Below are 27,225 nucleotides of genomic sequence, written 5' to 3' on the forward strand. Positions count from 1 at the left end.
GTTCGCATTAAAAACTGGGGGACTGTGCTGTCAACACGTACACAGTCAAATGGGTTGCCAACTGGCTGGAGGGCTGCACCCAGAGAGTGGTGGTGAACAGGTCATTTTCGACCTGGAGGGATGTGGGCAATGGGGTCCCCCAGGGCTCGGTCCTCAGGCCTGCACTGTTCAACATCTTCATCAGTGACTTGGACGAGGTGGTAAAAAGCACCCTGTTCAAATTTGCTGGTGACACTAAGATGTGGGGGGATGTGGGCACGTTAGAAGGGAGGAATAGGCTACAATCGGACCTAGACAGGTTACAGGGGTGGGCAGATGAGAATAGGATAGGATTCAACACTGACAAGTGCAAAGTGCTGCACCTGGGGAGGAAGAACCGGCACCATACCTACAGGCTGGGGAACTCCCTTCTTGTCAGTGCAGAGGCAGAAAAGGATCTTGGAGTCATCCATTGATGCCAAGATGAATATGGGCCAGCAGTGCGGGGATGCAGTCAGGAAGGCTAACTGCACCTTGTCATGGAGCTGGCCTGACTCAGCCTGCTGGCACATGGCTCCTGCCTACAGTGCCAAAAGCCCCACATGCTGGCACAAAGCCACCGTGCTTTTGTTCAAAGGTGCTCACCAGCTGGCCAGGCTGGCTCCATGCCACCACATGCGGCCCTGGAACTGGGCCGGAGCCATGTGTCACCAAAGGGCTCTGCCTGCCATGGGCCATGAAAGTCCCAAGAGCCTGCCAGTTGCTGCTACTGCTGTCCCGGCAGTAGAAGCCATGCACCATGGGGCAGGGCGGTGGGAGGGAGCTGTGCACCATGGGTGGGAGGGTGCAGGTAGCAGAGGACCCCCCCACACCCCCAGAAACACCCCTACACACACATATGCATACTCCTGCACCCTCCTACAAACTCCACACCCCCCCAGGTACACTCCCATACTCACCATGCCACAGACGCTTCCACAAACCCCACACACCCCACACCCACCCACACACACTACCCCACCCCCCACAAGCCCCACACCCACAGACCTCCAAAAAGTTCCACACACACTCCCACACACCCCCACAGGCCACCCCACAAACCCTACACATCCCCCACACCCCTTCACAACCCCCCCAGAAACCCCACACTCCTTCACAAATCCCCCCACACACCACATCACTCACAAACCCCACACATTCCTGTAATCCAGCAGGCCTCCCCACAAACCCTATACCCACCCACACACCACCACAAACCCCACACACCCACCCCCACATCTACCCACACACTGCCACATGCACACCCCCATAGACCCAGCATCCCCCCACAAATCCCACATGTACACACCCCCACACCCTGTGCACATCCCCCCACAAACCCTACACCCCAGACACACAATATACAAACCCTACACCCCAGACACACAATATACAAGAGTAAGACTTTATTTTGAGCTATTATGCAATAACCTCTATATACACTATGCAAATACATGTAAACCAGGATAAAAAAATTAAAAATAAAATTAAAATATGATATAGTAGATGTTTTATTTTTAGTATATAATTTAGTTTTTTTCCAGTTCCAAGATGGCAAAACACCCCTCCCAAAAAGAGTACTTCCACTGGCAAGGGGAGGGACTTCTGCTGGCAAAGGTCAGGGGCTAGGGGTGGGACTTCCAGGAGCACCTGTCAAGGGGTGGAGCTACCCTTGTAGCCCTTGACAGCTCACGAAAAGTCGTTAAGCAGCCCTCCAGCTGAAATAATTGCCTACCCTTGTTCTACAAGTATATGGTCAGAAAAGAAGGACCAAGAAAGCTGTGGGCCCTCTGTAACAAGCCAGGGGGAACACCTAACAGAAGATAAAAAGAAGGCAGATCTGCTCAACAGCTATTTTGCCTCAGTCTTCACAAAAAGGTTAAGCTGCAGCCAGAAACCTAATACGGATCATCTAGATAAGGAAAGGGGTAAGCTGGGGGATGAGATGATAAAAGAGATGATCAGAGAGCTTTTGTTGGGTTTGAATTAATACAAGTCAGCAGGGCCAGATGAATTTCATCCCAGGGTATAGAAGGAAATGGCAAAGAAGATCTGTCTCATGTCAACAACAAGAGGAAGATCAGGGAAAGCGTTGATCCCTTACTGAATGAGGGAAGCAGCCTTGTGACAGGTGATGTAGAAAGGCTGATGTACTTTATGCCTTTTTCACCTCATTCTTCATGGGCAAGGTCAGCACTCAGACTACTATACTTGGCAGCACAGCTTGTGGAGGAGGTGAGCTAGCAGGGGTGAAAGAATAGGTCAGGAATTATTTAGAAAAGCTGTATATGTACAAGCCCATGGGGCCAGAGGTGAGGCACACAGAGGTGCTGAGGGAGTTGGCTGATGTGACTGCAGAGCTGGATGATTGGAAAAGGGCAAATAAAATTCCTATCTTTAAGAAAAGGAAGAAGGAGGATCCGGGGAATTACAGACCCATAAGTCTCATCTCAGTCCCTGGAAAAATCATGGAGCAGAAGAAATTAATTTGTAAAGACATGGGCTACTTGCAGATGTTAAGAAAAACCAAAAGAAAATGGTGCTTTACTTTAAATTTAGTGTGCTCCCCCGCCAAGCCCAGCACATACCCAGAACAGGCAGTGTGTTATTTGGACTTCAGCTTGCCCAACATCTGCATAGATCAGGTGCTTTAGTGGGGCTTTTTTGGCACTTCTAATAGTTGATTGATTCAGCTTTAGATAAAAGCACCAGAAGCCCCACTGAAGACCTTATCTATACAGATGATGGAGAGCCGGGTCAAAGTAATGCACTGCTGCTTTTGGTAAGGTGTGGTTCATTTGGCTTGTTTTTTAATGTCTGCAAGCAGTCTTAGAGGAGAAGGTAGTTATTAGGAACAATCAGCTTGGCTTCAGAGAGGGCAAGTCATGTCTGACCAACCTGACTTGTTTTCTGTGATGAGATGGTTGGCTCTGTGGATATGGGAAGAGCAATGGAAGTAACATACCTTGACTTTAGCAAAGCTTTTGATATGGTCTCCCACAACATTCTTGCAAGCAAGCTAAGGAAGTCTGGGTTGGATGAATGGACTGCAAGATGGATAGAAAACTGCCTGGATCATCAGGCTTAGAGGGTAGTAATCAATGGCTTGATGTCTAGCTGGCAGCCAGTATCAAGTGGAGTGCTCCAAAGGGCATTCCTGGGGCTGGTTTTGTTCATTATCTTCATCAACAATCTGGATGATGGGACAGAGTGCACCCTCAGCAAGTTTCCAGGTATTACCAATCTGGGGGAAGTAGTAGATGCACTGGAGGGTAGGGCTGGGAGTCAGGGAGATGTCAACAAATTGGAGGATTGAACCAAAAGAAATCTCATGAGGTTCAGTAAGGAAAAGTTTAAGTCCTTCACTTTGGATGGAACAACTCCATGCACCATACAGGCTTGGGACCAACTGACTAAGCAACACCTCTGGAGAAAAGGACCTGTTTGTTACAATGGACAATAAGAAGAATAGGAGCCAACTCATGTTGCATGCTCATGTTGCAAAAAAGACTAATGGCATACTGGGCTTCATTAGTAGGGGCATTGTCAGCAGATCAAAGGAAGTGATTTCTCCCCTCTATTCTGCACTGATCAGGGCACATCTGGAGTCCAGTTTTGGGCCCTCCTCTACAAAAAGGATGCAGACAAGTTGGAGAGTCCAGCAGAGGGCAACAAAAATGGTTAGGGGACTGGGGCACATGACTTCTGACGAGCAGTTGAGGGACCTGGGCTTATTTAGTCTGGAGAAGAAAAGACTGAGAGGGGATTTAATAACAGCCTTCAACTGCCTGTAGGTTCCAAAGAGGATGGAGCTAAACTGTTCTCAGTGGCTGCCAATGACAAAACAAGGAGCAGTAGTCTTTGTGTGGCAACAAAACAAGTTGCAGCAAGGGAAGTTTTGGTTAGATGTTAGGAAGAACTTTCTCATGAGGAGAGTAGTAAAGCACTGGAACAGGTTACCCAGAGATGTTGTGGAATCTTCCCCCTTGGAGGTTTTTAGGACCTGGGTAGACAAAGCCTTAGCTGGGATGATCTAGTTGGGCCTGGTCCCACTTTGAGCAGGGGGTTGAATTAGATGACCTCCTGAGGTCCCTTTCAACCCTAAGTTTCTACATTTCTGTGCTCTCAGGGCTTTTGGCAAGGATCTTCATGAAGTTGTGGGAGATGGGCCAGGTACCAGAGGACTGGAAGAGAGCCAGCACAGTTCCTCTCTTTTAAAAAGCCAAAATGGAGGATCTGGGGAACTACAGACTGGTTAGCATCTGGAGGAAAAGCAGCCAGCATGGATTTATAAAAAAATGAATTGTGACAAACAAACTTAATCCCCTTCTTTGACATAGTAACTAGTTGTCTAGATGAAGGGAATGATGTGGATATAGTTTATTTGCATTTCAGCAAAGCTTTTGATACCATCTCACATGATCTTCTCGTAAACAAATTGGAAAAATATAGGTTGCACAAAGCTACTGTAAGGTGGATAGGTAACTGGCTCCATAACCACAAGCATAGGGTAATTATTAATGGATCCATGGCAGAATGCCAGGAGGTTTTTGAATGGAGTCTGTCCTGGGCTCATTGCTGTTCCATGTGTTTATTAAGGATTTGGATGCTTGCATAGGTAGTTTCTTAAGCAGGTTTGCAGATGACAGAAAATTGGGAAGGATAGTGAACATGCTACAAGATGCAAGTGCAATTTAGAAGGATCTTGATTGGAAAACTGAGATAAAGCTAACAGGATGAAGTTCAATATGAACAAATGCAAGGTGCTACACCTCAGGAACAATCATGAAAAACACAAAGATAAAATGGGTGACTCTCAGCTGAATGGCAGTACTGTGGAAAAAGAGTCTTGGTAGATTATAAATTCAAAACGAGTCTGCAGTGTGATGCAGCCACACAAAAGGCAAATGAAGTTTTGGGATGTATCAATAAAAGCATTAGGTGCAAGACATGGGAGGTGATAGTGCCTTTTTATTCACCACTTGTCAGGCCTCATCTGGAGTACTGTTTGCAGTTCTGAGCTCCATATTTTAAAAAAGGATGGGGAGAAGTTAGAGAGGGTCCAGAGGTAGGTAGCAAAGATGATAAAGGGCTTGGAAAGAAGTCATATGAGGAGGCACTGAAGGAGCTAGCCATATTTGGCTTGTGCAAAAAACACTTAAGAGGGGACATGATAGCAGTCTTCAAATAATTGAAGGACTGCCATAAGGAAGAGGGAAAGCACCTTTTTCTCTTGTAGCAGAATGGAGGATGTAGACCAATGGCTTGAAGTTGCAGCAAAATAAGTTTAGACTGGATATACAGAAAAACTTCTTCACTATTAGAATACTGAGGCAGTGGAATAGACTGCCCAGGGAAGTTGTGCACTATCCATCACTGGAGTATTCAAGAAGAAGTTGGACAGCCACTGGTTAGGGATGATCTAGGTGTAGCTACGTCTATGTTCTACTACAGGTATTTCCCATGCTTCTGGGCCTTGCTGGTTGTGGCATGGTCCTCTATGTGGGATCACTTGAGCATATATTGAAAACATTTAATAGAAACAGGACATTGGCTGCCCTGGTTCCCTGCCTTTACCTGTGGCAGGTTAGGGTGTTAATTCTATGTTGTGTCGGGGTTGATGGTAGCCTTATGAAGAGTTTAGATTTATGGATTGTATAAAATGGTTTGGATAGGGATGATCCTGCCTCGGGTGAAGGATTGGATTAGAAGACCTCTGGAGGTTCCTTCTAGCCCTAGTGCTTTACAAATCTATAATTGTATGAAACCATAATAGAGCTGTATCATGCTTACTTAAAATACAGATACATAACTAAGACACCGCCCTAAGTTGGATGGTCGCAAATTGGTATTGGGTGTCAAGCTGGGAGACAGTCATGTCTTAAGACTTGTCTTGGACCCACAGGAAACTTCTGTGGGCAGCACTATCAGGCTTCCCACCAGGAGCAGCAGGTATGGGTACCATCTTGGCACCAGGGACAGCTGACCTATTCTGCATGGCACAGACTGTTGCCTTGCCATAGACAAATAGTAGAAGGTGCAGCAAACAATGATCCAGTGGTGTCTAAAAGTCTCATGTGTTGGAGAGGATTTCAGTGAGGCACACAAATAGCTGTTCCAGCTTGCTTTATTTATAAAGAACAATTAAGTGGTATAGAAAGGTGGCCTTATGTGTGGCATCGGGGTAGTTGCATCTATGAAGCAAGTCACACATACACCAAGAGTTACGTGAAGGCCATCTGTTAATTGTAAAAATGAAAATTATGATCAGGGTTTTGTGTGTTGGACAGAGATTGATACACAACTGTGACAATGGCAAATGGAAATGGCAAAAGAATCCCACGTTGTCAGCAAATGTAATATTCTTGGGCTTCTTTTTTTAACTATCGCAATGGACTATTAGGCTGAAGTGGACCTTGACATTTACCTTTGTCAACCAAATTTATCATCTCTTATAAGAATAAATCAGGTTTGTTTGACATGACCTATTTTCCATAGATTCATAGATTCATAGATTCATAGATGCTAGGGTCGGAAGGGACCTCAACAGATCATCGAGTCCGACCCCCTGCATAAGCAGGAAAGAGTGCTGGGCCTACATTACCCCAGCTAGATACTCATCCAGCCTTCGCTTGAAGACCCCCAGGGTAGGGAAGAGCACCACCTCCCTTGGGAGCCCGTTCCAGACCTTGGCCACTCGAACTGTGAAGAAGTTCCTCCTAATATCCAATCTAAATCTGCTCTCTTCTAGCTTGTGGCCATTATTTCTTGTAACCCCCGGGGGCGCCTTGGTGAATAAATACTCACCAATTCCCTTCTGTGCCCCCCTGATGAACTTATAGGCAGCCACCAGGTCGCCTCTCAACCTTCTCTTGCAGAGGCTGAAAAGGTCCAGTTTCACTAGTCTCTCCTCGTACGGCTTGGCCTGCAGGCCCTTAACCATACAAGTGGCCCTTCTCTGGACCCTCTCCAGATTATCCGCATCCTTCGTGAAGTGCGGCGCCCAGAATTGCACGCAGCACTCCAGCTGCGGTCTGACCAGCACCCGATAGAGGGGAAGTATCACCTCCTTGGACCTATTTGTCATGCATCTGCTGATGCACGATAAAGTGCCATTGGCTTTTCTGATGGTTTCGTCACACTGCCAACTCATGTTCATCTTGGAGTCCACTAGGACTCCAAGATCCCTTTCCACTTCCGTGCCACCCAGCAGGTCATTTCCTAGGCTGTAGGTGTGCTGGACATTTTTCCTCCCTAGATGCAGCACTTTGCATTTCTCCTTGTTGAACTGCATTCTGTTGTTTTCTGCCCACTTGTCTAACCTGTCCAGGTCTGCTTGCAGCTGCTCCCTGCCCTCTGGCGTGTCCACTTCGCCCCATAGCTTAGTGTCATCTGCAAACTTGGACAGAGTACATTTCACCCCCTCGTCCAAGTCGCTGATGAAGACATTAAAGAGTATCGGTCCAAGCACCGAGCCCTGCGGGACCCCACTGCCCACACCCTTCCAGGTCGAAACCGACCCATCCACCACGACTCTCTGGGTACGACCCTCCAGCCAATTCTCCACCCACCGGACTGTGCAGTCATCCAAGTCACAGCCCCTTAACTTGTTCACCAGTATGGGGTGGGATACCGTATCAAAGGCCTTCCTGAAGTCCAAGTATACGACATCCACCCCTCCTCCTGCGTCGAGGCGTTTTGTAACTTGGATCCATAGTTTCCATAAAACTATGCTGGGTGGAATTAATTATATTCCGTATGTTTAATTTTTTATCAGTTGAATCGTGTAGTGTCTTATACAACATTTAAGAGAGTTACTTGGTACAGTTACTCAATACATTTTATTTTCCATTTTTTAATATTGGCATAACATTAGCATTTTTCCAGGCTCCTGCCATGTGCCTGATATTCTAGATTCATTTAAATGTAACATCATTAGGCAAAGGTCTCAGCTAACTCTTTTAGGACTCTTGAATAATGGAAACTATGTGGACCTGGTAATTTTAAAATGTTTGTTTCAAAGTTATATTGTTTTAAAGTATTAAATCATCTTCATATGATATGATGTGACAGATGCAAGCTTCCAGGCCCAGTAAAAGTGCCGGCTGCCAGCCTGTTTTTGGACAAGCCGCCTGCCTTACTTGCCTGCCCCACCTTGTTGTTTAATAAATTAGGATGTTAATTAAGCTGGAGGCTGCCCTTTGAGTGCCCTGGTGTCAAAGGGTGGTTTTCACATGACTCAGACCTTCCCTTATCGTGTCCTGTGCCTTGCAGATGTTTCCGGGAGTTGTGCTACACTCTGAGGCCGGGCCCAACTCAGCACAGTGTTAGGTCTCTCTCATGCTTCCCTGTTCAGGGCCTCACACATGCTACCCCCCTCTCACTGGGGCATGTGCCTGCTCTCACCAGGTCTCTCCCACTCATGCCTCTTACCAAGCCACATTCACCCTGCCCAGCTCCCTCAAGCAACCATGTAGGCCATTAGGCTTGTCTCTGTTCTCCTTGGCCAGCCATGGCGCAACCTTTTGGGTTTCTCCCACCACCCTTGTCTACACGTTGGCCAGACAATTAACCAAACATTGTGCTAATCCTGCCCCTAGACCCTCACCAGGTAATGCACCCCCCTGGTCTCCTGTTGGGGTCAGTGACTCACCCCTTTCACTTGTGGCTCTCCCTATGCTGCCTCACTTGGTCTCAGGCCCACTTGCAGCCTCAGACTCTTGCAGGCTTACTTGGGCCTCAACACACTCGCCCCGCTCTGCTGGGGCTCGGGCTTAGGTGCCTCCCATGGCCATGTCTGGCCCCACTACTCCCAGGGGTCTTACAGCCCCACAGGCTGAGGGGCCACCCATGGGCATGCCTGCCACACTCCCCTCTGGTTTTATAACCCACCAGACTGGTAGGGGCTGGGGTTAAGGCACCCAGACCTGCCTTTCACCAGGGAGGTAATTGACCTGGCATTTCTTGGGGACTCCCACGCCACAAGGAGTTCCACCAGGCCACCCTTCCTCAGCAGGATGCAGTTTCCAGTCACACCCAGGACCAGGACCAGGAGCCTGCTGCCCTCCCCATTGCTCCTGCCCTTACCTCCAAGATGTTCCCGGAGTAGCAGGGCAGCCAGATGGTGTTGCTTCCTTGGCTGCTGGCAGCAAACTCCTGACCCAGCCCTGAAAGCCAGGATCTGAAAATGGCCTCCTCATCAGGGCTGGCATGCACCTGTCTGCTGCCTGCTCTCCTCCTTAAAGGATACCCAAGGTGCTCTGCCACCCACCTTCCCCCTTAAAATGGTCCCTGGGGGAGGCTTTCCCTGCTACCCACACAGCAAGCTCACTCAGAGCTTGCAACAGCCCTTAAGATGTGGGGAGAAGTGGGCACATTGGAGGGGAGGGACAGCATCCAGCTAGGTCTAGACAGGTTGCAGAGGTGGGCAGATGAGAATAGGATGGGATTCAACACAGACAAGTGCAAGGTGCTGCATCGAGGGAGAAGGAACCTGCAACATACCTATAGGCTGGGGAACACCCTTCTCAACAACACAGTGGCTGAAAGGGATCTTGGAGTCATTGTTGACTCCAGGATGGAGGTGAGCTGCCCATACGAGGAAGCGGTCAGTAAGGGCAACCACACCTTGTCGTGGATCTACAGATAAATCACAAGCAGGTCCAAGGAGGTGATCCTTCCCCTCTATGCGGCACGGTCAGGCCGCAATTGGAGCACACATCCAGTTTGGGGTGCCGCACTTCAAGAGGAATGTGGCTAACCTGGAGAGGGTCCAGAGAAGGGCCACTCACATGGTCAGGGAGCAGCAGGCCAGGCCCTACGAAGATAGACTAAAGGGCCTGAATCTATTCAGCCTCCATGAGAGAAGACTGAGAGGGGATCAGGTGGCTGTCTATAAACTCATCAGGGGGGACCAGCAGAAAATAGGTAAGGCTCTGTTCCTCAGGGCACCACCTGGGGTAACAAGGAATAATGGCCACAAATTGATTGAGAGCAGGTTCAGGTTTGATAACAGGAGGCATTACTTTACAGTTAGGGCTGCTAGGCTCTGCAGTGGGCTCCCCAAGGAGGTGGTGCTCTCCCTTACATTGGGGGTCTCCAACAGGAGGTTGGATAGATACCTGGCTGGGGTATTCTGATCCTAGCACTCATTCCTGCCCAGGGCAGGGGGTCGGACTTGGTGATCTGTTCAGGTCCCTTCCAACCCTAGAAACTATGAAACTATTAAGTGGTGAATACCTGGTTGGTGCTCTGCCAAACACCTTCCCCCTTAAAATGGCTATTCAGGGGTGTCTCCTGGCTGCCCTCCTTGCAGGCACTTCTCCAGCCTGCTGCAGCCCACACTAAGTGGTGAGCACTCCAGTTGTGTTCCACCACATACGAACACATCATTTCACTTTGTTTTAAGTGCAGATCAAAATATTTATTGAAAATGTCAGCATTTGCTGTGTCTTTATTAACGAAAACTTTACAATTTTAGCCTAGTAATAGGTCTATACCTTTGTTAGGATTTTTTTGTTCTTAGTATACTTACAAATTTCTTACAGTCCTTAGCTCTGCCACCTATTAAATTGTCCTTGATGAGTTTAGCTTCCCTAAACTTATTTGTATACTCTGAAATTTCTAATATATCTTCTTCTTTTTATATATTTCATTTTTAGTTCTGTTTGCTGCTTGCTTTTATCCACTGAACACATGTAAGCTTGTAGCCAATGGGCTAGCATGTATTCCTACTTCATATGACACTTATGTACTTTCATAATTACAATTTTTGACACTTGCACATACCTTAGATTCTACCTGGACCTCTTTAAATACACTCAGTTTGTACTTTCCTACTCAGCAGGAAGAGAAGAACAATACAGCAGAAGGGTGGCTTAGTGAAGTGGATCTGTCCTGGAGAAAGGAGTCCTGGGTTCTAGCTGTGCCCCCACTGGGGCAGCAACTATCCCACTACCCTTTAACCATTTTAGCCAATCAGTATTAAATTCAAAGTATAGAAAAGCTACTAGGGTTAGGAGCCAGAGCCCCCTCCTGTCCAGGGAAGCATCCATCTCAGTGAATCATCATCATTCCTCTAGTTTTTTCCTGCCTCCTGGATAGTTTCAATGGAGGTTGAGAGTGCACTGGGCAATGCCTACCCCCCCTGCCTGGAAGCTAGAGCAATTTGCTGCAGATGTGCAGGTTCAAGCCCCTGCCTCTAAGGGCAAGTATCCTCTGGTTCCTGGGCAAGTATCCTAACCACTATGCTGTTGACCTAAAAGTGGCGAGGACCACCTCTTCCTTAGTTTTGCCTCTTGCAGGTATGTACTTACCTGGATGATGCTAATCTGGCACAGGTGAAAATACAATCTAAACTGTGAAGAAGCATCAAACAATTGCAGTTTCATGACTATGAAAGTGCTACTTAGGTGCTAATAGTGAAATAGGATTTAGTTCAAAGTGTACTATTTCTTGACTGTGGAATAATAATAAACTCTGCTTAAAGAACTCGTAGTTTTTCTTATCTACATTTTTCCTTCCAATTCAGTTTTCTCATAATTTTCCTCAGATATTGTAATACATCCTTTTGAAACATGAAGTACACGTGTTACTTGCTAGGGTTTGTCTCTATTTACTTATATTGAATATTCTCAGACCAGAATCATTATATAGGCAACCACTGATCCTCTGGATGATGGTGTACATGTTAGAGGTCTAGTCAGGTGCCTGATGAATCACTGGTCCCTAGGTAACCACTAATTTTGAGTTCACTGATTAATTCTTCTTTAGCCATGAGTTAATGAGGTTCAAAGGAGAGCTGCCTCACGATGGTTATCTCATTGACTTTGTTAGCACATTAATCCATATGCAGCCAAGATCCTATGCTGTAAGTTATCAATACTGTAACACAGATAATGATGCTTTTAATATGGACTGCTGCTCTCCATTTCTCTTTCCTGCTGTTTCCTTCCATAACAGGCTATAACCAATTATTTTAACATTCCAATCATGCGAATCATTCTACCAGATTTCAGTAATACCAGTTATAGCAAATTTGTTTTTGTCACAGACAATTTCCAGTTCCTCTCACTTGTTACATGACTCTTAGCATCAGTATGTAAGCAACTGAAAAATTCTTATACTTCATTTGCCTTCTAAACACCTCCCTTTGTCTGGCTAGTTTAATGCTTTCTTGGGTGCTTCAGCTAGTCTCCAACCACATAGATCAATTTTCCTACATGTGAGATGCAGGCTGCCCTATTGGGCCACATTTCAGTGAAAGAGGAGCTGTGCAATGTTCCCCCAAATGGAAACCTCCAGCCTTATACCAGCCGCACAGTCAGTGGTTCCCCTTCGTTATTTTGTGCGTCTCTCTTCACTCTGAGATGAAAAGACTATCCAGGAGGATCATTTGGACTTTCCCCCTCTTCAGCTCTCTTCCAAGGCCCTTGAAATCTTCTTTCATCCATGCAGTTTCACATGATGTCATGTCATTGGTTCCATTGTGCATCATCACTAAATCTGCAGGTTGACCTCAGAATCAGTCTTGCAGTTACATCCATATTTTCACCGTGTACAGGCATCACCCTTTCCTGTTGTCCTTGTTTCTCTCCCTGAATTTACTAACCTTAATGAGGATTATTTGCCTTTCTAGAAGGCCTGAAGATGCTCTTGTGATATCTTCTTGCTTCATACAGGAAGGATGTCTATTAGTCATGCCCTCTCTATTTTTCTCTTCCATTCCTCTACAAACAGGCTTCTCAGGAAGAGAATCACTGATAACAATTTTATACTTCTGGCTAGGTTGAATACCTCCTATCTTTATTCCCCTTCTTTGTGACAAATCACCAGTAAACTTTTTCCACTCTATTCTCTCTGATTCCCCCCTCACTGACCCTTCTCCTTGTGTAATCTGTGGCAATTATTTCTGAACTGGGTTATCCAAGATGTCCTTCTTTTCTTGGATACTATGAAGGATTGCAGGCTCCCCGTCATCTATCTTGTTACCTAGTATGTCCATGCACCAGACATTTCTTCTGTTCTTCAACAAAAATGAAAACAGCTCACCCAAAGCAGGTCACAGCAGCTGTTCCCTTGTCATCCATATCTGATATAGAGCCACACAGACACCTCTCCAAATTCTCTCCAAATCCTTAATTTTTGCTGCTCAAGTTTACCTAATCAGGAGTTCCACTGACTTATATGCTTAGCTGCTTAGCTCCACTCACTTGCTGACAGGGAGGGGATTAATCACAGGGGAGCTCAAATGCTGAGTCTAATCAAAGACCCCAAAGCTTTGAACCATCTTCTCCGCACAGAGATTCAAACACAGACTTCTTTCATCTGGCTTGTCATGTGGCCTTCAGAAAGACCAAAACAGATGCATAGATCATCAGGTCACTTCATCTTCATCTGTAGAAGCTGCCAGTAGACTCACTAAAGCTCCCCAGTTTATTGAGCAAAATGTCACTCCAGACTCTGAATTGAATCTGAACAATTTTAGCAGATTCTCCTGGACTCAGGATCATATTGTAACCAAAAGGGGCCTCTGTGATCATACAGTCTGACCTCTCTAAGAAAACCACAGAACTTCTTGTTTAATCTACAGGAGTTTTTAGACATGTAACTGTCTTAACTGATGGGTAATCCATCTCAGCCCTTGGTACATGATTCCATTGATTAAATACCATCACTGTGAAAAATTGGCACCTTATTTCTAGTCTGAATGTATTTTGTTTCAATATGCTTTCCACTTATATGTATATTATGCTATTAAAATGTAGGTTAATATAGCAACAAAGCATCACACTTGGTGTCAGAGATCCATATATCTGAAGGATGTCTGATGTTTGATGGCATGGGTTTTCAGATTGCCATGGGAGAAACTGGCTCTGTACTGGGGGCAGCCTTGACCATTGATGATCTCAGTCTTGTGCCTACAGTTTTTGTAGCCTGTGTGGGCTTAGCAGAGGCTCTTCCAGCAAAATGGGTGGAGTCTCTCTGAACTGGTGAAAATTTGAGCAAGACAGAGATTTTCTATAATGTAAAATTGCTCCCTCCAGCACAGAATTCCCACCAGGAACAAGGTTCTATAGAACCCATTTCTTTTATGGGAAAGGAGCCCTGCTCAGTCTTGCTTCTTCTGTCCTTGCCATTATCATCTGATCAGGAAGTCATTTTAAAGCTGTAACTCAGACATGCTGCTACATGGTAACTACTATTTACCCTCCAGTTCCCTCTAAAATAAGTTAAGAGAAGCATGGGTACCATAACTACATGGTCAGTTCATTTCAACATTTCAAATTGTCCAATGGCATTGGCCACCCTCTTTGGGTCTAAGTCTGATTAGTATGTTTTCCACCCCACCGTCCTATGCTCTGCAGTCATGATATGGGTAGGTGAGGCATCATGTCATAACATTTTTAACTGGTCTTCTGGTGACACATTCCCCAGGGAGGAGTTCTGTGAAATTTTCCGAGCCAAAGAAAAAACAACAGGAAAACTCTACACGTGCAAGAAATTTCTGAAGAGAGATGGGCGGAAGGTGCGAAAGGCAGCCAAGAATGAGATCATCATCTTGAAAATGTAAGTCTGTAGAACCCCTTGGGCTTTGACCTGGGAACCTTCAATACTAACAGCATGAGTCTGCTGTCTTTGCAACATAGTAAAGTAGATGTATTATGTAGCAGCTATAGTAGGCTTTTACCTTCTCATATGCAACAGCTAGTAGAAGAGGACTGAAGTCCGGTATACCAATAGAAACTGCATCTGCTAAACTGATGACACAATACCACAAGGCTCACCCTGACAAAAAGTCGCCCCAGTCAAGCTCTTCTCTGACAACAAGTGATTTTGTTTAATTGTACTCTGCCTGATTTGGTTGTTGCCTTCTGAAATGGTCTGTTTCAGTACCAGGCAGCTTCTGTGCCCCCAGCATCTTTACCTCCTCTAATAGGGTTCTCAGAAGGACTTAGGAGCAAAGGCAAACAAATAGCACCAACCAGCTGGCAAGTATGAAGTGGGGAGCTGAGAGCAACTGTGGGTTTTGAACAAGAAACTCATTCCTGCCTACCCCAGGCCAGCCTACCCCAGCCACCATGAAGAGCTGAATCAGAGCGCTCTTCATAGTCTTGTATTAGGGGCTCTGTTGTCCCAGTAGCTCATCCTCCAAGTCACCTTTCATTTCTGGTCTGTAGAGTTCCCCTGAGATCCACCAGCTCATGGGGAGGGGGATATACATGTTGGATCAGAACCAGGCAGGGTCTCTGTGCCTTGGCCTAGGGGGTACCTTTCTGAGCCATGGTGCACATCAGGCAGAGCCTGCTGAGTCTGTGCTCTCTTGCCCTGTCCCCATAGGGTGAAGCATCCCAACATCCTGCAGCTGGTTGATGTATATGTCACCCGGAAAGAGTACTTCATCTTCCTGGAACTGTAAGTTAATGCCCCTTGGGACCTCTCCAGAAAGCCTTCCCAGGCTCCTTTCTGACACTTGTTCTTGCCCCATATGCTCCTATGGTTTTCCTCTCTGCACAATGGGCATGGCCATCTACTCTGTCTGTTGACAGAAATCAGTCAGTGGTGCCCTCTGAGCTGCAGCCCATCCATGCCACCACAGCCAGAGAAAGAGCCGTGCTGTGGATCATAGAGAGCTTAGAGCCTCAAATACAGGGTGTTGATTTTAGGGTAGAAAAGGCAGGATTCCTGGAATAATCTAGTTCTGGGACCATTGATATACCAGTGTGTATATATATATTTCCTGTAACAGTGATACAGGAAATGTATTCACCTGAGAAGGACCTGGGCCTATGGGAGGACTTGTTTCAGAGGTCTGATTTCAGGCTAGATCATATTAAATTTAGCTACAGCCAGCCACAGGGAGCTGTCAGGAACACTCAGGCCTCTGCTGTGAGCATGCTTGCTGGATGGGGGTGGCATGGCCAGCTGCACTGAATTTTTGGATGGCAGAAGCTCTGGGCGTTTAGCTAAGTGCCTAGAAATTCACAGATTTCTCTGGTCTTTTCCAAGGCTCTGACTGCTAAGCTCTGCGTCCCAGGTGAGAAGGTCACTGCTTCATCCATCTGGCTGAGCCAATCCTCATAACACTCCTCTTCCATTGCTGTCCCTCCTACCCAGAGCACTGTACAGAACTCTGAGTCACAGTGGAGCTGGAGTCACTCCTGCCTGGTACTGCTATTCTCTCAGGCTTTTGCTGTGTCTCTCCCTAACTACAGGGCCACAGGCCGGGAGGTGTTTGACTGGATCTTGGATCAGGGTTATTATTCTGAGCGAGACACCAGCAATGTCATCCGACAGGTGTTGGAGGCTGTTGCTTATCTCCATTCCCTCAAGATTGTGCACAGGAACCTCAAGGTAAGTCTGCCAGCTTCCCTACTAGCCTGTATCTCCATGCTGCTAGGACAGCCCCTAGGCATTTCAATCCCTGCAGGCTTCATCTGCTGTCACAGGCATTGAGGAGCTGCCACCAGCAATCCAGATATACCAGGACTTCCCTTTCTGTAGAGCAGGGGTGGCCAACCTGTGGCATGAGCAGCCTTTGTGTGTGGCACACAGCAGATTAAGGAGGGGGCAAGCAGCACAGCAACAGAAAGGACAAGGAGCAGAAAGCAGAGCAGCAGATCATGCAGGGAGCCCAGAGCAGAAAGCAGAACAGCAGGTCAGGAAGGGAGCAAAGGGCAGGGAACAGAAAGAATGGCAGATTTAGCAAGGTGGGAAGGGGATCAGAGTAGGACTCAGGAAAGGCACAGGGCTTAATTTGTGGTACACAAGACAAAAAGTTTGGCCATCAGTGCTCTAAACTAGAGCATGGCTTAAGGAGGGGATCCCACTGTGCTCTCCTCTAGATGGTGGCTTCCTGTTTGCAGGTTGGTTGTTGGCACCCTGAACTCTCTATGTGGAAAGTAGCCCTTCTTTCCTGGGGTTGGACTGGGTGCTGACTGAGCCAAATAAATGGCTATGAGAAGCATCCTGATGTCCAAGTAGTATGGCAGGCCCTAGTGGTCATGGGGCACTGATAATTGCCATGGCTTTATACTTGTCAAAAGGATAGGATGCTCTCTCCCCTCCATTCATTTCTTCCCTTCTCTTTGCATGGGACCTTCAGCTGGAGAATTTAGTGTATTACAACCGCCTGAAGAACTCCAAGATTGTTATCAGTGATTTCCACCTGGCAAAGCTAGAGAATGGCCTCATCAAGGAGCCTTGCGGCACCCCAGAATATCTGGGTAAGAAATGTTACAGTGGCATTTGGCAGAGGGCAACCAGAACAGGGGTGGGCAAGACAAGGTGCAAACATGTAAATACTTTTTGTTGCAAACCAAGAATGAGCCACAGAGTAAGAAGCAGTTACCGCAGCCCCTTCCATGGAGACAGAAACCCAGATCTAATCCTTCCTCTCATAGGAGCTGTACCCAGAGCTCCAGGGACACTGAAGTCCAGGCCTGGTCCTTCCCTCAGGGCTCTAGAGTCAGTAGGGAATTACTGTCTTACTGTCAGTTCCAACCTGTTCCTTCTTAGCTCCCACGGTTAAAGGCTGGTTTGGGTGCTGAAGCATAAAGACTAAGATTTCCTTTTAGCCCTTTGTTTTTTCCACCTAAGACTGGAACTTCTGCCCTGGATATGGAAGCTAAATCCACCTGTGATGTCTGTGATGGAGCATCCCTTTACACTTCTTTATATTTGGCTTTCCGATGCTAAGCTGTTCTGTACCTTTTGCTTTTCCCCCAGGAGGGTGATCACTATCTCTCCATGTGAACAAGACCCTCTTGGCCATGAATCTTACATTTTCTGCCAACAAGATCTTTCCTTCCAAGCAGCCTATGTTATGTTTCAGCTAGGGGAGAGGGGTCTTCAGAGGAAATCTAGCCACTGGGTACCATAACTTAGGCCAGGGGTTGTCAACCGGGGGTACGCATACCCCTAGGTGTATTTGAGAAGGCCCTAGAGGTTACGTGCAGGTGTGTGGGGACAGAGTGCCATCACACAGGTGCCACCTGCCCAGCCGGGCGCGGGGAGTGGGGGAAGCTGGCATACAGCAGCTGCCGCCATTTCGCATTTGGCCGCGCACCGCCCTCCCACCCCCCATGTCCATCCGCCGGGGGTACACTGCTCTGCGTCCACCTGCTGGGGGTACACTGATCCAAAAAAGTGTGAAAACTCCTGGCCTAGGCTAATGATGGGCAGCTAAGGAAAGGGGTGGCTGTCTTGTGTGAGGGGCTGCGAGTTTCCTGTCTTGGGGGATACTATGTGAGGCCCAAAGTATCAGGAGGAGGGACAGCACAGTGAGAAACAGCTCTGGAAAGCCATCTGGGTTAGTCCTTGTGCCACTGGTAACAGAAATGTGAGGTGTCTAAGCTAGAAGTAGATGTATGTAATGGGAGAGTACCATCCACCAGAACTTTAGGGATACAAAGGCTTGTGGAAATCCTTGGAAGGCAGAGGTAGGGATCCTGATCCTTCTATGGCATGGCTGTCACTCTTCTGTTGTGTTGTTTCAGCTCCAGAGGTGGTGGGACGCCAACGGTATGGACGGCCTGTGGACTGTTGGGCTATTGGCGTCATCATGTACATTCTGTAAGGACAGAGACATGAACTGTGATTTGGGGATCTCTGAAACTGACTGTGAGCAGCAGGAGATAAGGATGGTTATCCTTGGGTGCCACCCAGGCCAGGGAGCTGAGGGTGGAGTTGAAACGGGTGGGTGACCAGAGAATGACTGCTATAAGGACAGGACAAAGACAAGAGCTAGGGCCTGGAATAAAATGGGAACAGCCAGAGTCTGCTTCCTGGCAACTAGTTCAGGGAGTGACCCAGAAGAATCCTGGGCCCTGGTGAAGGGAGACAGGCCGGAGCCCAGAGCTCACTACTACCTTGTTAATCCAAGCCATGGAGAAGTCCAAGCTGAGACAGGCTGCTCTGTACTCACCATTCTGACTCTCCCTCCTGCAGCCTATCAGGGAATCCACCCTTCTATGAGGAAGTGGATGAGGATGACTATGAAAACCATGACAAGAACCTCTTTCGCAAAATCCTGGCTGGTGACTACGAGTTTGACCCACCCTACTGGGATGACATTTCACAGGCAGGTAAGGCTTGTCCACCACCCAGCAGAGTAGTACCTCTGTGTAGTCAAGACTCCTTCCTCCACAGCCAGAAGGGGACAATCACCCAGAATCCCACTCAGCAAAATCAGCCTTGAGAAAAAAGGGATGGAAGGGACATGTGTGTGTGCCAGACTTGCATGGCTGGGAAAGATAATAATATTGCCACCATGTGTCCATTCCCTGCACCCTCTGCTGCCCACCCTCCCCCTACCCAGCCATATCTGCTGTAAGGCATAAGAGGGACCCTGGATCTCCAGGAATCTTATCCCTGAGCAGGAAGGAAATTCCTTCTCTCTTGCCTTTGGATCCTTCTTTTCTCCATCTCTAGCTCCTTTGGAGATGGGTGCTGAGGAGTCTGAGTACCCCCACTGGCCACCATTCCATACTTCCTGGCTGTGCCTAGCCCTGTGGCTGACAGAGCACTAAGCTCCTTCCTCTTGCTTCTTGTTTCTGCAGCCAAAGAGCTGGTGACCCGTCTAATGGAAGTGGACCAAGACCAGAGGATTACAGCTGAAGAAGCCATCTCCCATGAGTGGTAAGGATAGTTGATGTAAGTCTCAGACTTGAGAAAAAAAGGGACTCTTTTGACAGGAAGGAAGTTGGAGGGATGGAGGGGATGTGATAATATCTTGGAACTTGTAATGAATGTGAGAGTCCACCTCTGATGACCAGTAGCAATTCCACCTCCTGGCACAGGAGAGAAGACACAAAATGGGTGGGTTGGCAGAGTCCTACAATGAGGCTGGAGTGCATGAATGGGGTATGGTCAGAGGTCTTTGCTGAATTCATCCTTTAAGGGGCACCAGCTTAGCAAAATAGGTAGAGCATGGGCAGAAGTGTCTGGGAGAGTGGCCCTGAGAAGCCGGTCATTGGCATGTGTTTCTGCTCCCAGGATTTCTGGTAATGCTGCTTCAGATAAGAACATAAAGGATGGTGTGTGTGCTCAGATCGAGAAGAACTTTGCCAGAGCCAAATGGAAGGTATGTAGCCCTTAGCCAACATGGGCCGCTACATCCGGGGACCTGTGGGATGTAGAGCCCCTTCCATCTCTGGGGAGGTGGTATAGGCTAAGCCTCATAGAACGAGCCCTGACAACAATGCAGAGAAGAGGTCTTCTCCTTTGAGCCACTCTGCACATCATTCTCATCTTTTCCAGTAAAAATGGTGATCTGCTTATAGGGAGCTGACCTGAGACTAGGGATCTAGGTCCATTCTCCTGCTGACCCATGCACTCTCCATGAAAGCTTGGGCCTGTCACTAAATCTGCTCAATGCCTGAGCTCCCCACTGACCCCCCTGCCACATAGCAGTATGATTCATAGATTCATAGATTGTTAGGGGCTGGAAGGGACCTCACAGATCATCAGGTCCAGACCCCCGTTCTAGGCAGGAAGACAACTGGGGTCAAGTGACCCCAGCGAGGTGACTGTCCAGTCTCCTCTTGAAAACCTCCAGGGTAGGAGACTGCACCACCTCTGGTGGGAGTTTATTCCACAGTCTGGACACCCTGACTGTGAAGGCGTTTTCCCTAGTATTAAGCCTAAAGTGGCCTTCCAGGAGTTAGTATCCATTGGTCCTGGTCTTCCCCAGGGGTGCCCTAGTGAACAGTTGTTCACCGAGCTCCTGATGCATTCCTCTGATACAGTGGTAAGTTGCTATCAAATCCTCTCTCAACCTTCTCTTTTTTTGGCTAAAGAGACCCAGGTACCTCAGCCTTTCTTCGAGGGTTGTTTGCCCCCAGATGGAACACCTTACACTTGGAAGTGTGAAACGTCATCTGGTTCTGGTCTGCCCAACTCTCAAGACTGTCCAGGTCTGCCTGTATCTGCAACCTATCTTCTGATGTGACCACACCACCCGATAACTTTGTGTTATCTGCAGACTTGGCCAGCGAGCTTTTCACTCCCCCATGCAAATCATTGATAAAGATGTTGAAAAACATCGGTCCAAGCACGGACCCCTGAGGACACCACTGGCCACTCTACACCAGGACAACATAGATCCGTTCATGAGAACTCTCTGGGTCCTACCCTGTAGCCAATTTCTCACCTGCTGAACCATCAAGCAGCTGAGCCCACAATCTTCCAGTTTTCCCACTAGGGTATCGTGGAATACTAGATCAAAAGCCTTTTGAAAAACTAGGTATGTAACATCTACCTCGTCTCCCATGTCCAGGTGATGAGAGACGTGGTGATAGACAGAGATGAGATTGATAACACAAGACCTACCCATGACAAAGCCATGCTGGCTGACATTCAGAATCTTACCTTCCACAAGTGTATCACACACAGATTCTTTAACGAGCTTTTCCAGGCTTCTCCCTGGAATAGAGGTTAGGCTGATTGGCCTGTAGTTGCCCGGATCCTCCCTCTTCCCCTTCTTGAAGATGGGCACAATTTTGGCCCTCTTCCAATCCTCAGGGATTTCCCCTGTGCACCACGAATTCCGAAAAACTTTGCCAGGGGTTCTGCAATGACCTCAGCCAGCTCCTTCAGCACTCTTGCATGAAGTCCATCAGGTCCTGCTGACTTATAAATATCTAGCTTCTCTAGTTGGTATTGCACCTGCTCAGCATCCACAGTGGGGAGGCTGCCATTCCCAGCATGCCCCCTATGAGCCTTATCTCACTTGTCTTTCCTCTTGGTTTGGTGAAATACCAAAGCAAAGTGGGCATTCGGGAGTTTAGTGTTTTCCTGAATGTTGGTTCCCAGCTGCCCGAGGTGTTAAGCAGGGGTCCCACACTTCCATTTGTTTTCCTTCTACTGCCTACATACATAAAGAAGGACTTATTGTCCTTTCTTCCCGTGGCTAACCTAAACTCCGTCACCACCTTGGCTTTCCCAATCATTTCCCTATGAATGCTGGTCACTAATGTATAGTTCTCTTTGAGGACCATCCCTAACTTCCACTGTGTGTACACCTCTTTTTTATTTTGACAGTATATGATGACAGACCCCATCAGTGATGAGCACATTTTTCTGCTCCCAAGATTTCTGGCAGTGATGCTTCAGATAAGAACGTAAAGGACAGCCCCAGATTGGCATAGGGGCCATCTTTACAGTTGTCTCTGACCTGCATTTACCAGTTTTCAGCATTTTCTGGTTGCTGTAGTGCCTATGTCCAAATGTATGCCCTTTTAAGGAAAATCCACAGGCCCCGTCTTCCTGTAATCAGAGGTGGGCAGCATGAGGGACCCACCCCCAGGTTCCTCCATGGATCCCTAGTCCTGAAAATCCTTGGTGCCAGGGCTGACAGCCCTGCTTTTTCAAAACTCCTTCCCAGGGCCTTTTGCTGTACCTCAGCCCTCTCTTCTCAGCAAGACATGGACTCCCATGGCTGTGCCACATTTGGGACAACAGAAATTGAAACCAACCCCTCCTGGAGGGATAGCTTACCCCACAATGACTCCTCCAAGTTTGAATCCTGAAAAGGGAGATGTGCTACTGCTAATGATTTTGTGCAGAACAAGCCCAGCTATGAGTGATGGATGGTACCATAGTGAGAGAGGCAGTGTAACACCCTCAACTGCAATGTCCATTTCTTTTAAGATACTAGTCAAGCAGCTAGAGTCTCCTCACTTAACGTAGGTTTTGCTTGGAGACCTAAAGGGTTGGGAAAACCAGAGGAGTCCCTACCAAGACAGTCAGGAGCGCAGGGCAGAGGAATATGGAAGTGGGAAAGTGATAGCTTAGTGCAAGAGAATGAACCATTCCTTGGCAGTTGTAGTGAAAGGGTATTCACCCCATATTATAGCACTTTGAGACCCATGGGATTCCTCCCTCTATGCCTCCCCACAGAAAGCCGTGCGAGTGACCACACTCATGAAACGACTCCGGGCACCCGAGCAGACAGAATCTGCACAACCGACCCAGCCAGCTGCCATCCCAACAGACAGCGTCACCTCGACGGCCCCCACTGCTGCCCCAGAGCCAAAAGCCGACGCTGCTGCCACCACTACACCCAACAATGTGGCCCAGGTGGCAGGGGCCCCAGCCACATGTAATGGAGAAGAAGCCACTGCCCCTAATGCCACCCCTGAGGCCTGGAATGAGGAGACTGGCTGAGTGGGAGGGGTGGGTGGGAGCAGGGCCGCACTTTATCTCTGTGTATATAGTCACTGGCATGGTACCTGAACCCCTTCTGGCTGCCCATCCCATCTCTTCAGAGTGGTGGCTCACCCACCCCACCTTCCCCTCTGTGTACCCATCTGTCTGGCTTCATCTGCCCCAGCTGGGCCTCAGGAAAGAGCTTCTATTTTCTATGTTTCTGAATTGGAAGCAACCTACTAGGCCCAGAAGGACAGACAAACAGACAGACACAGAGGCAGAGCCTGTTGCATGGAGATCTCTCTTTCTCTCTCTCCCTCTTGAGTTTCTTTACTCTCTCTCTTTTGGTGGCTTTGTTAGTTTCCCTTCCTTGCTGGAGGCTGCTCCCAGGGCGCTCTCTCGGTCTGTCACTCACCCATCAAGCACCACATCCCCCAATAATTGGACGGGTTGGGAGAAACTGGGGCATTGGTATAAAAAAGAATAGCCCACCTCTGTCCAGTGTATTTGAGAGACAATGGAGGGGCTGGGGGGGCTGGGGCTCCCAAGAATATGCATATTAGCATATGTGCATGTTGCACCTGTGCACAACCCAGAGATGTGTTAATGTGTCCATACACAGATGGACACACATCTTTGCCTACCACTTGAGTGCAACAACTCCAGTTGTGTGTCACATTCAGTGCATGTGTGCGTCTGTATGTCTGCGTACAGCTTCATTTCCATCCTGCACATCCACAGTCATGTATACGTCTTAGTACGTGGGATATGTGTGTATATTCCTGTGTGTGCCTGACCATGTGAATCAGTGCATAGCTGAATGGTTAGGTCTATATTAGTGATTATTTGTGTGTGTGTGTGTGTGTGTGTGTGTGTAGGAGACTGGTTTGTGTGTGCGTGAGCATGTAAGTTTGTGTGCACATTTTCACGTACCTCTATCCATATACCTCTATCCATTTGTAAAACCAGCGTGCATGCATTGGTGCATGCACTTGGGACTTGAGAAGAAAGGGGATCTTAAACCTCCTTAAGTAACTTTAAGTACAAGTATCAGGCTGGAGAAGAATGTCAGCTGAACTGAGCTGGCTGATGGGTTAAGGTTAAAGGAAGGAGAGGGGTGCAAGGTTTCAGCATTCAGGTAATTTAGAGGAGGGACACTTTGTTTACACTGCTTTCCTCACAGCTGCTATCAGCAAGGTGCCCCCCATGCCCCTCATGCCAGCAAGATCCCCTTGAGTTTGCTTAGTGCTTTGGGGATCTAACCACAGTGATGATGTGGAATGAGCAGCATTTATGGCCCTAGAAGTGGGAACTTGCCTCTGTTGTATGGGTGGCACCTTGCCTGAGTGCTAAGTTTCTGCTTCACACCACATGGCCAGAGACTTAGGCTCGGAGGAGAGTAGATTGCACCACATCACCATGCCTGGTGGCCTTTGCGGTGTTTCCTGTGCAGACTTCTCAGAGCAGGTTCCAGAAAAAGGCTGAGTCTGCTTAGGGGAGAAATGTACCAGTCTTGCATTCTGCCACTGATTCTGGGCTTTGCTGGAACTTAAAGCCCATGCAGATACTAAGCCATACTGTGCCCTTGTTTACAGTAACCTCAATCCAATGATCCCTTGGATTTCACTCTTGCCCCAGCCTTGTAACAGAGGACAATGGCCCATCCTGCCAGGAACATGGAGGCAGCATGGAATACTCCTGGTTCAGCACCTAGAAGGGCTGTGTTTGTGCACTGCAGCCCTCAGTGGCACAGCTACCGAAGGAAGAAAGGGCTTGCTAAGAATGTTTGTGTGATTGCCAATACATTGGGAGCTGCCCCCTCAAGAAATTTGCTGTCTAGCTGTGGGCTGTCACCAACCCCAAAAGCAGGCGGCCAAAACATTTGTTCCTGCTGAGAGTTGGCTACTGAGCCTGGTCCCCATAGGTGTAGTTGTAGAGCAACCTGGGAGCCCTGGAGCCATCTGTTGGTCAGGAGGGAGCAGGTTCCCTCCAGCGTTCACTGGCAGAGTGCTGTTATGCCCTTCTTCTGAAAACGCCAACTTTGCTTTTTCAGGCTGATCATGCAGTTTACAGTACAGGGATGCATGATTAATGCTGCTTGTCTTTGAAAACTGAGCAGTGTGTGTCTGTGAGACAGAGCACGTGTCTGCTCATGTCTTTGCCTGCGTGAGATTTATATGGTACACACTATGTGTGCCTGTGGTGCACGTGTTTATATACCACCTGGGATGCGTATGTATTTATACTGTACGTCTATGTGTGTATGTGCATATGTTTATATAATACCATTGCATGTGTGCCCATGCACACATACGTGTTATCATGCTCATCTGTCAAAGTGTGACCTCCTGTGCAATTGTATTCCCTCTGCCCCCAAACTGAGCCAGCAATTTGCTGAACAGAGTTCAGTATAAGGAGGTTTTCAGTCCTCTCAGGGGCCATATGGTCTGGCCTGGACTCTAGTGCCTGGAATACATAACTGGAACTGCCTGATTAGGCACATTCCGAGTTTGTTTCGGGTTTGTCTATCAGTTTTAGCTGCTGGGTCCTCCTTGTGCTTGACTACTGAGTAATTTCTTATTAACAGAGTTTATCAATCTAATCTCCTAAGCAGTTTGTGCTTGTGAAAGCTATAGATCACCCTGAAGGAAAGCTGTTTGCAAGGCATCCCAATCATCCAGCATACAAAGGTCCTAGCTCATGCCATACATTTGACAATGTGTTTTGGATTGCCATCACTATGTAGAAATTCCAGACTATCCAGTCTGAAATTTCTTAAGGATGCTAGAGGATTCCAGAAAACATATTCTGGAAGAATGTATAGTATGGAGCTTGCTCAGCATCTACTCTTCCTCTGAGCAAAGGTGTAGCCTGTACCAGGGGTTTAGCAAATAAGCCACTGGAGTTGCTGATTAGCAGCTCTGCACTACCATCACATGGTCACAGCTACGGGAGGCTCTGTGTAGGCTAAACCTACTTCCCCACTTAAGTTTAAGGAGTTCTAATAAGTTTAGGACTTATAGGAGCTTCCCTTCCCGTTCCTAGGCGCAGACTGCTGCAGAGGTGGTCATCAGTTCTTCACAGGTAGGAAAGAAAAGAAACAGCAGCCTTGCTCAGAGTCCTGTGACCTCCACTCAGCCTGGCCCACTCAATGACAGCCCTCCACTACATGCCCAGGGCCAGGTATGGCCCATCCACTCTGTGCTCCCTTGCCATGGCCCTAGACTAAACAGGAAGGAAGCCCTGGTCCTGCTGTGATGGGCCATGGGGTTGACCTGCCATTTATGGGGCATTCTCTGCAACTACCTGCCCCAGGGCCCTCCCAGCCTGTAGGCTTCTGGCTCATGGTCCCACTATCCAGCTTTCCTTTCCCCCTCCTTGATTTGCAGATGCATGTTTGTAGGGTTGAGTTCCGTCTATGAAACTGTTTAATTTCAACCACGACCACCCGGGAGCTCCTGTGTGATCGCTGCACTGTACCTCTGGCAAATAAAGACCCTTCTAAGGACAAACTGAGAAAGCACCAGCCAGGCCTATGCTGTCTCTGTCCAACTCACTCCTGAGCTTTACCCTTCTAGAGGCTAATTCAGCCATCAGGCTGGTGCCAGAGACAGATTCTACCCCCTCTCCACAGTATATGCCTTTGTTCCTCAGAGCTGAGCTGGGGGAAGAAAAAATAGAAAAACAATACCCTACCCCTCAATCCTTCTAGCCACAGGAGTAAGTAGAAGCTGCAGCTGAGGGTGGTTTAATCACTGAGGCCTGGAGATATAGAAGATATACTGGGGCCTACTAGATAGACTTATCTGGCTCTAGGACCCAGTATATCTTCAGTATCTCCAGGCCTCAGTGACAGACTCTAATCGTGCTGTCCGTGGAGCAAACCCAGGGTGGTTTGTCTCTCTCCCCCACTAGAAGAGTTAGGCAGAGATCCTTCTCAGGGCCTGTACCCTAATCTTGTAAATCTGTATACAGCCATCTCCATGGGAAACTAGATAACCTTGCTAGGGTAAGCTGCAGAGCATTAGCATCTCCGGCATGGTAGAAATTTGCCCAAGT

At 47.8% G+C, this 27,225-nt stretch overlaps 1 protein-coding gene across 1 annotated transcript in view; it reads left to right on the top strand.

The window, feature by feature from the left end:
• The window catches only part of CAMKV (CaM kinase like vesicle associated), a 75,527-nt gene extending 48,835 nt beyond the window's left edge, over nucleotides 1-26,692 (top strand). The window contains exons 3-11 of the mRNA XM_090022531.1: nucleotides 14,455-14,586; nucleotides 15,358-15,432; nucleotides 16,233-16,371; nucleotides 17,123-17,243; nucleotides 18,516-18,591; nucleotides 18,967-19,103; nucleotides 19,578-19,656; nucleotides 20,014-20,101; nucleotides 22,918-26,692. Coding sequence (XP_089878657.1) covers nucleotides 14,455-14,586; nucleotides 15,358-15,432; nucleotides 16,233-16,371; nucleotides 17,123-17,243; nucleotides 18,516-18,591; nucleotides 18,967-19,103; nucleotides 19,578-19,656; nucleotides 20,014-20,101; nucleotides 22,918-23,184 — 1,114 coding nt within the window. The 3' untranslated portion in view covers nucleotides 23,185-26,692. The remainder of the gene's footprint in view (nucleotides 1-14,454; nucleotides 14,587-15,357; nucleotides 15,433-16,232; nucleotides 16,372-17,122; nucleotides 17,244-18,515; nucleotides 18,592-18,966; nucleotides 19,104-19,577; nucleotides 19,657-20,013; nucleotides 20,102-22,917) is intronic.
• The last annotated feature ends 533 nt before the right edge of the window (nucleotides 26,693-27,225 follow it).

The sequence above is a fragment of the Crocodylus siamensis genome, chromosome 11 (assembly GCF_052110815.1).
Source record: "Crocodylus siamensis isolate JL-2025a chromosome 11, ASM5211081v1, whole genome shotgun sequence".
Classification (NCBI taxonomy): domain Eukaryota; kingdom Metazoa; phylum Chordata; order Crocodylia; family Crocodylidae; genus Crocodylus; species Crocodylus siamensis.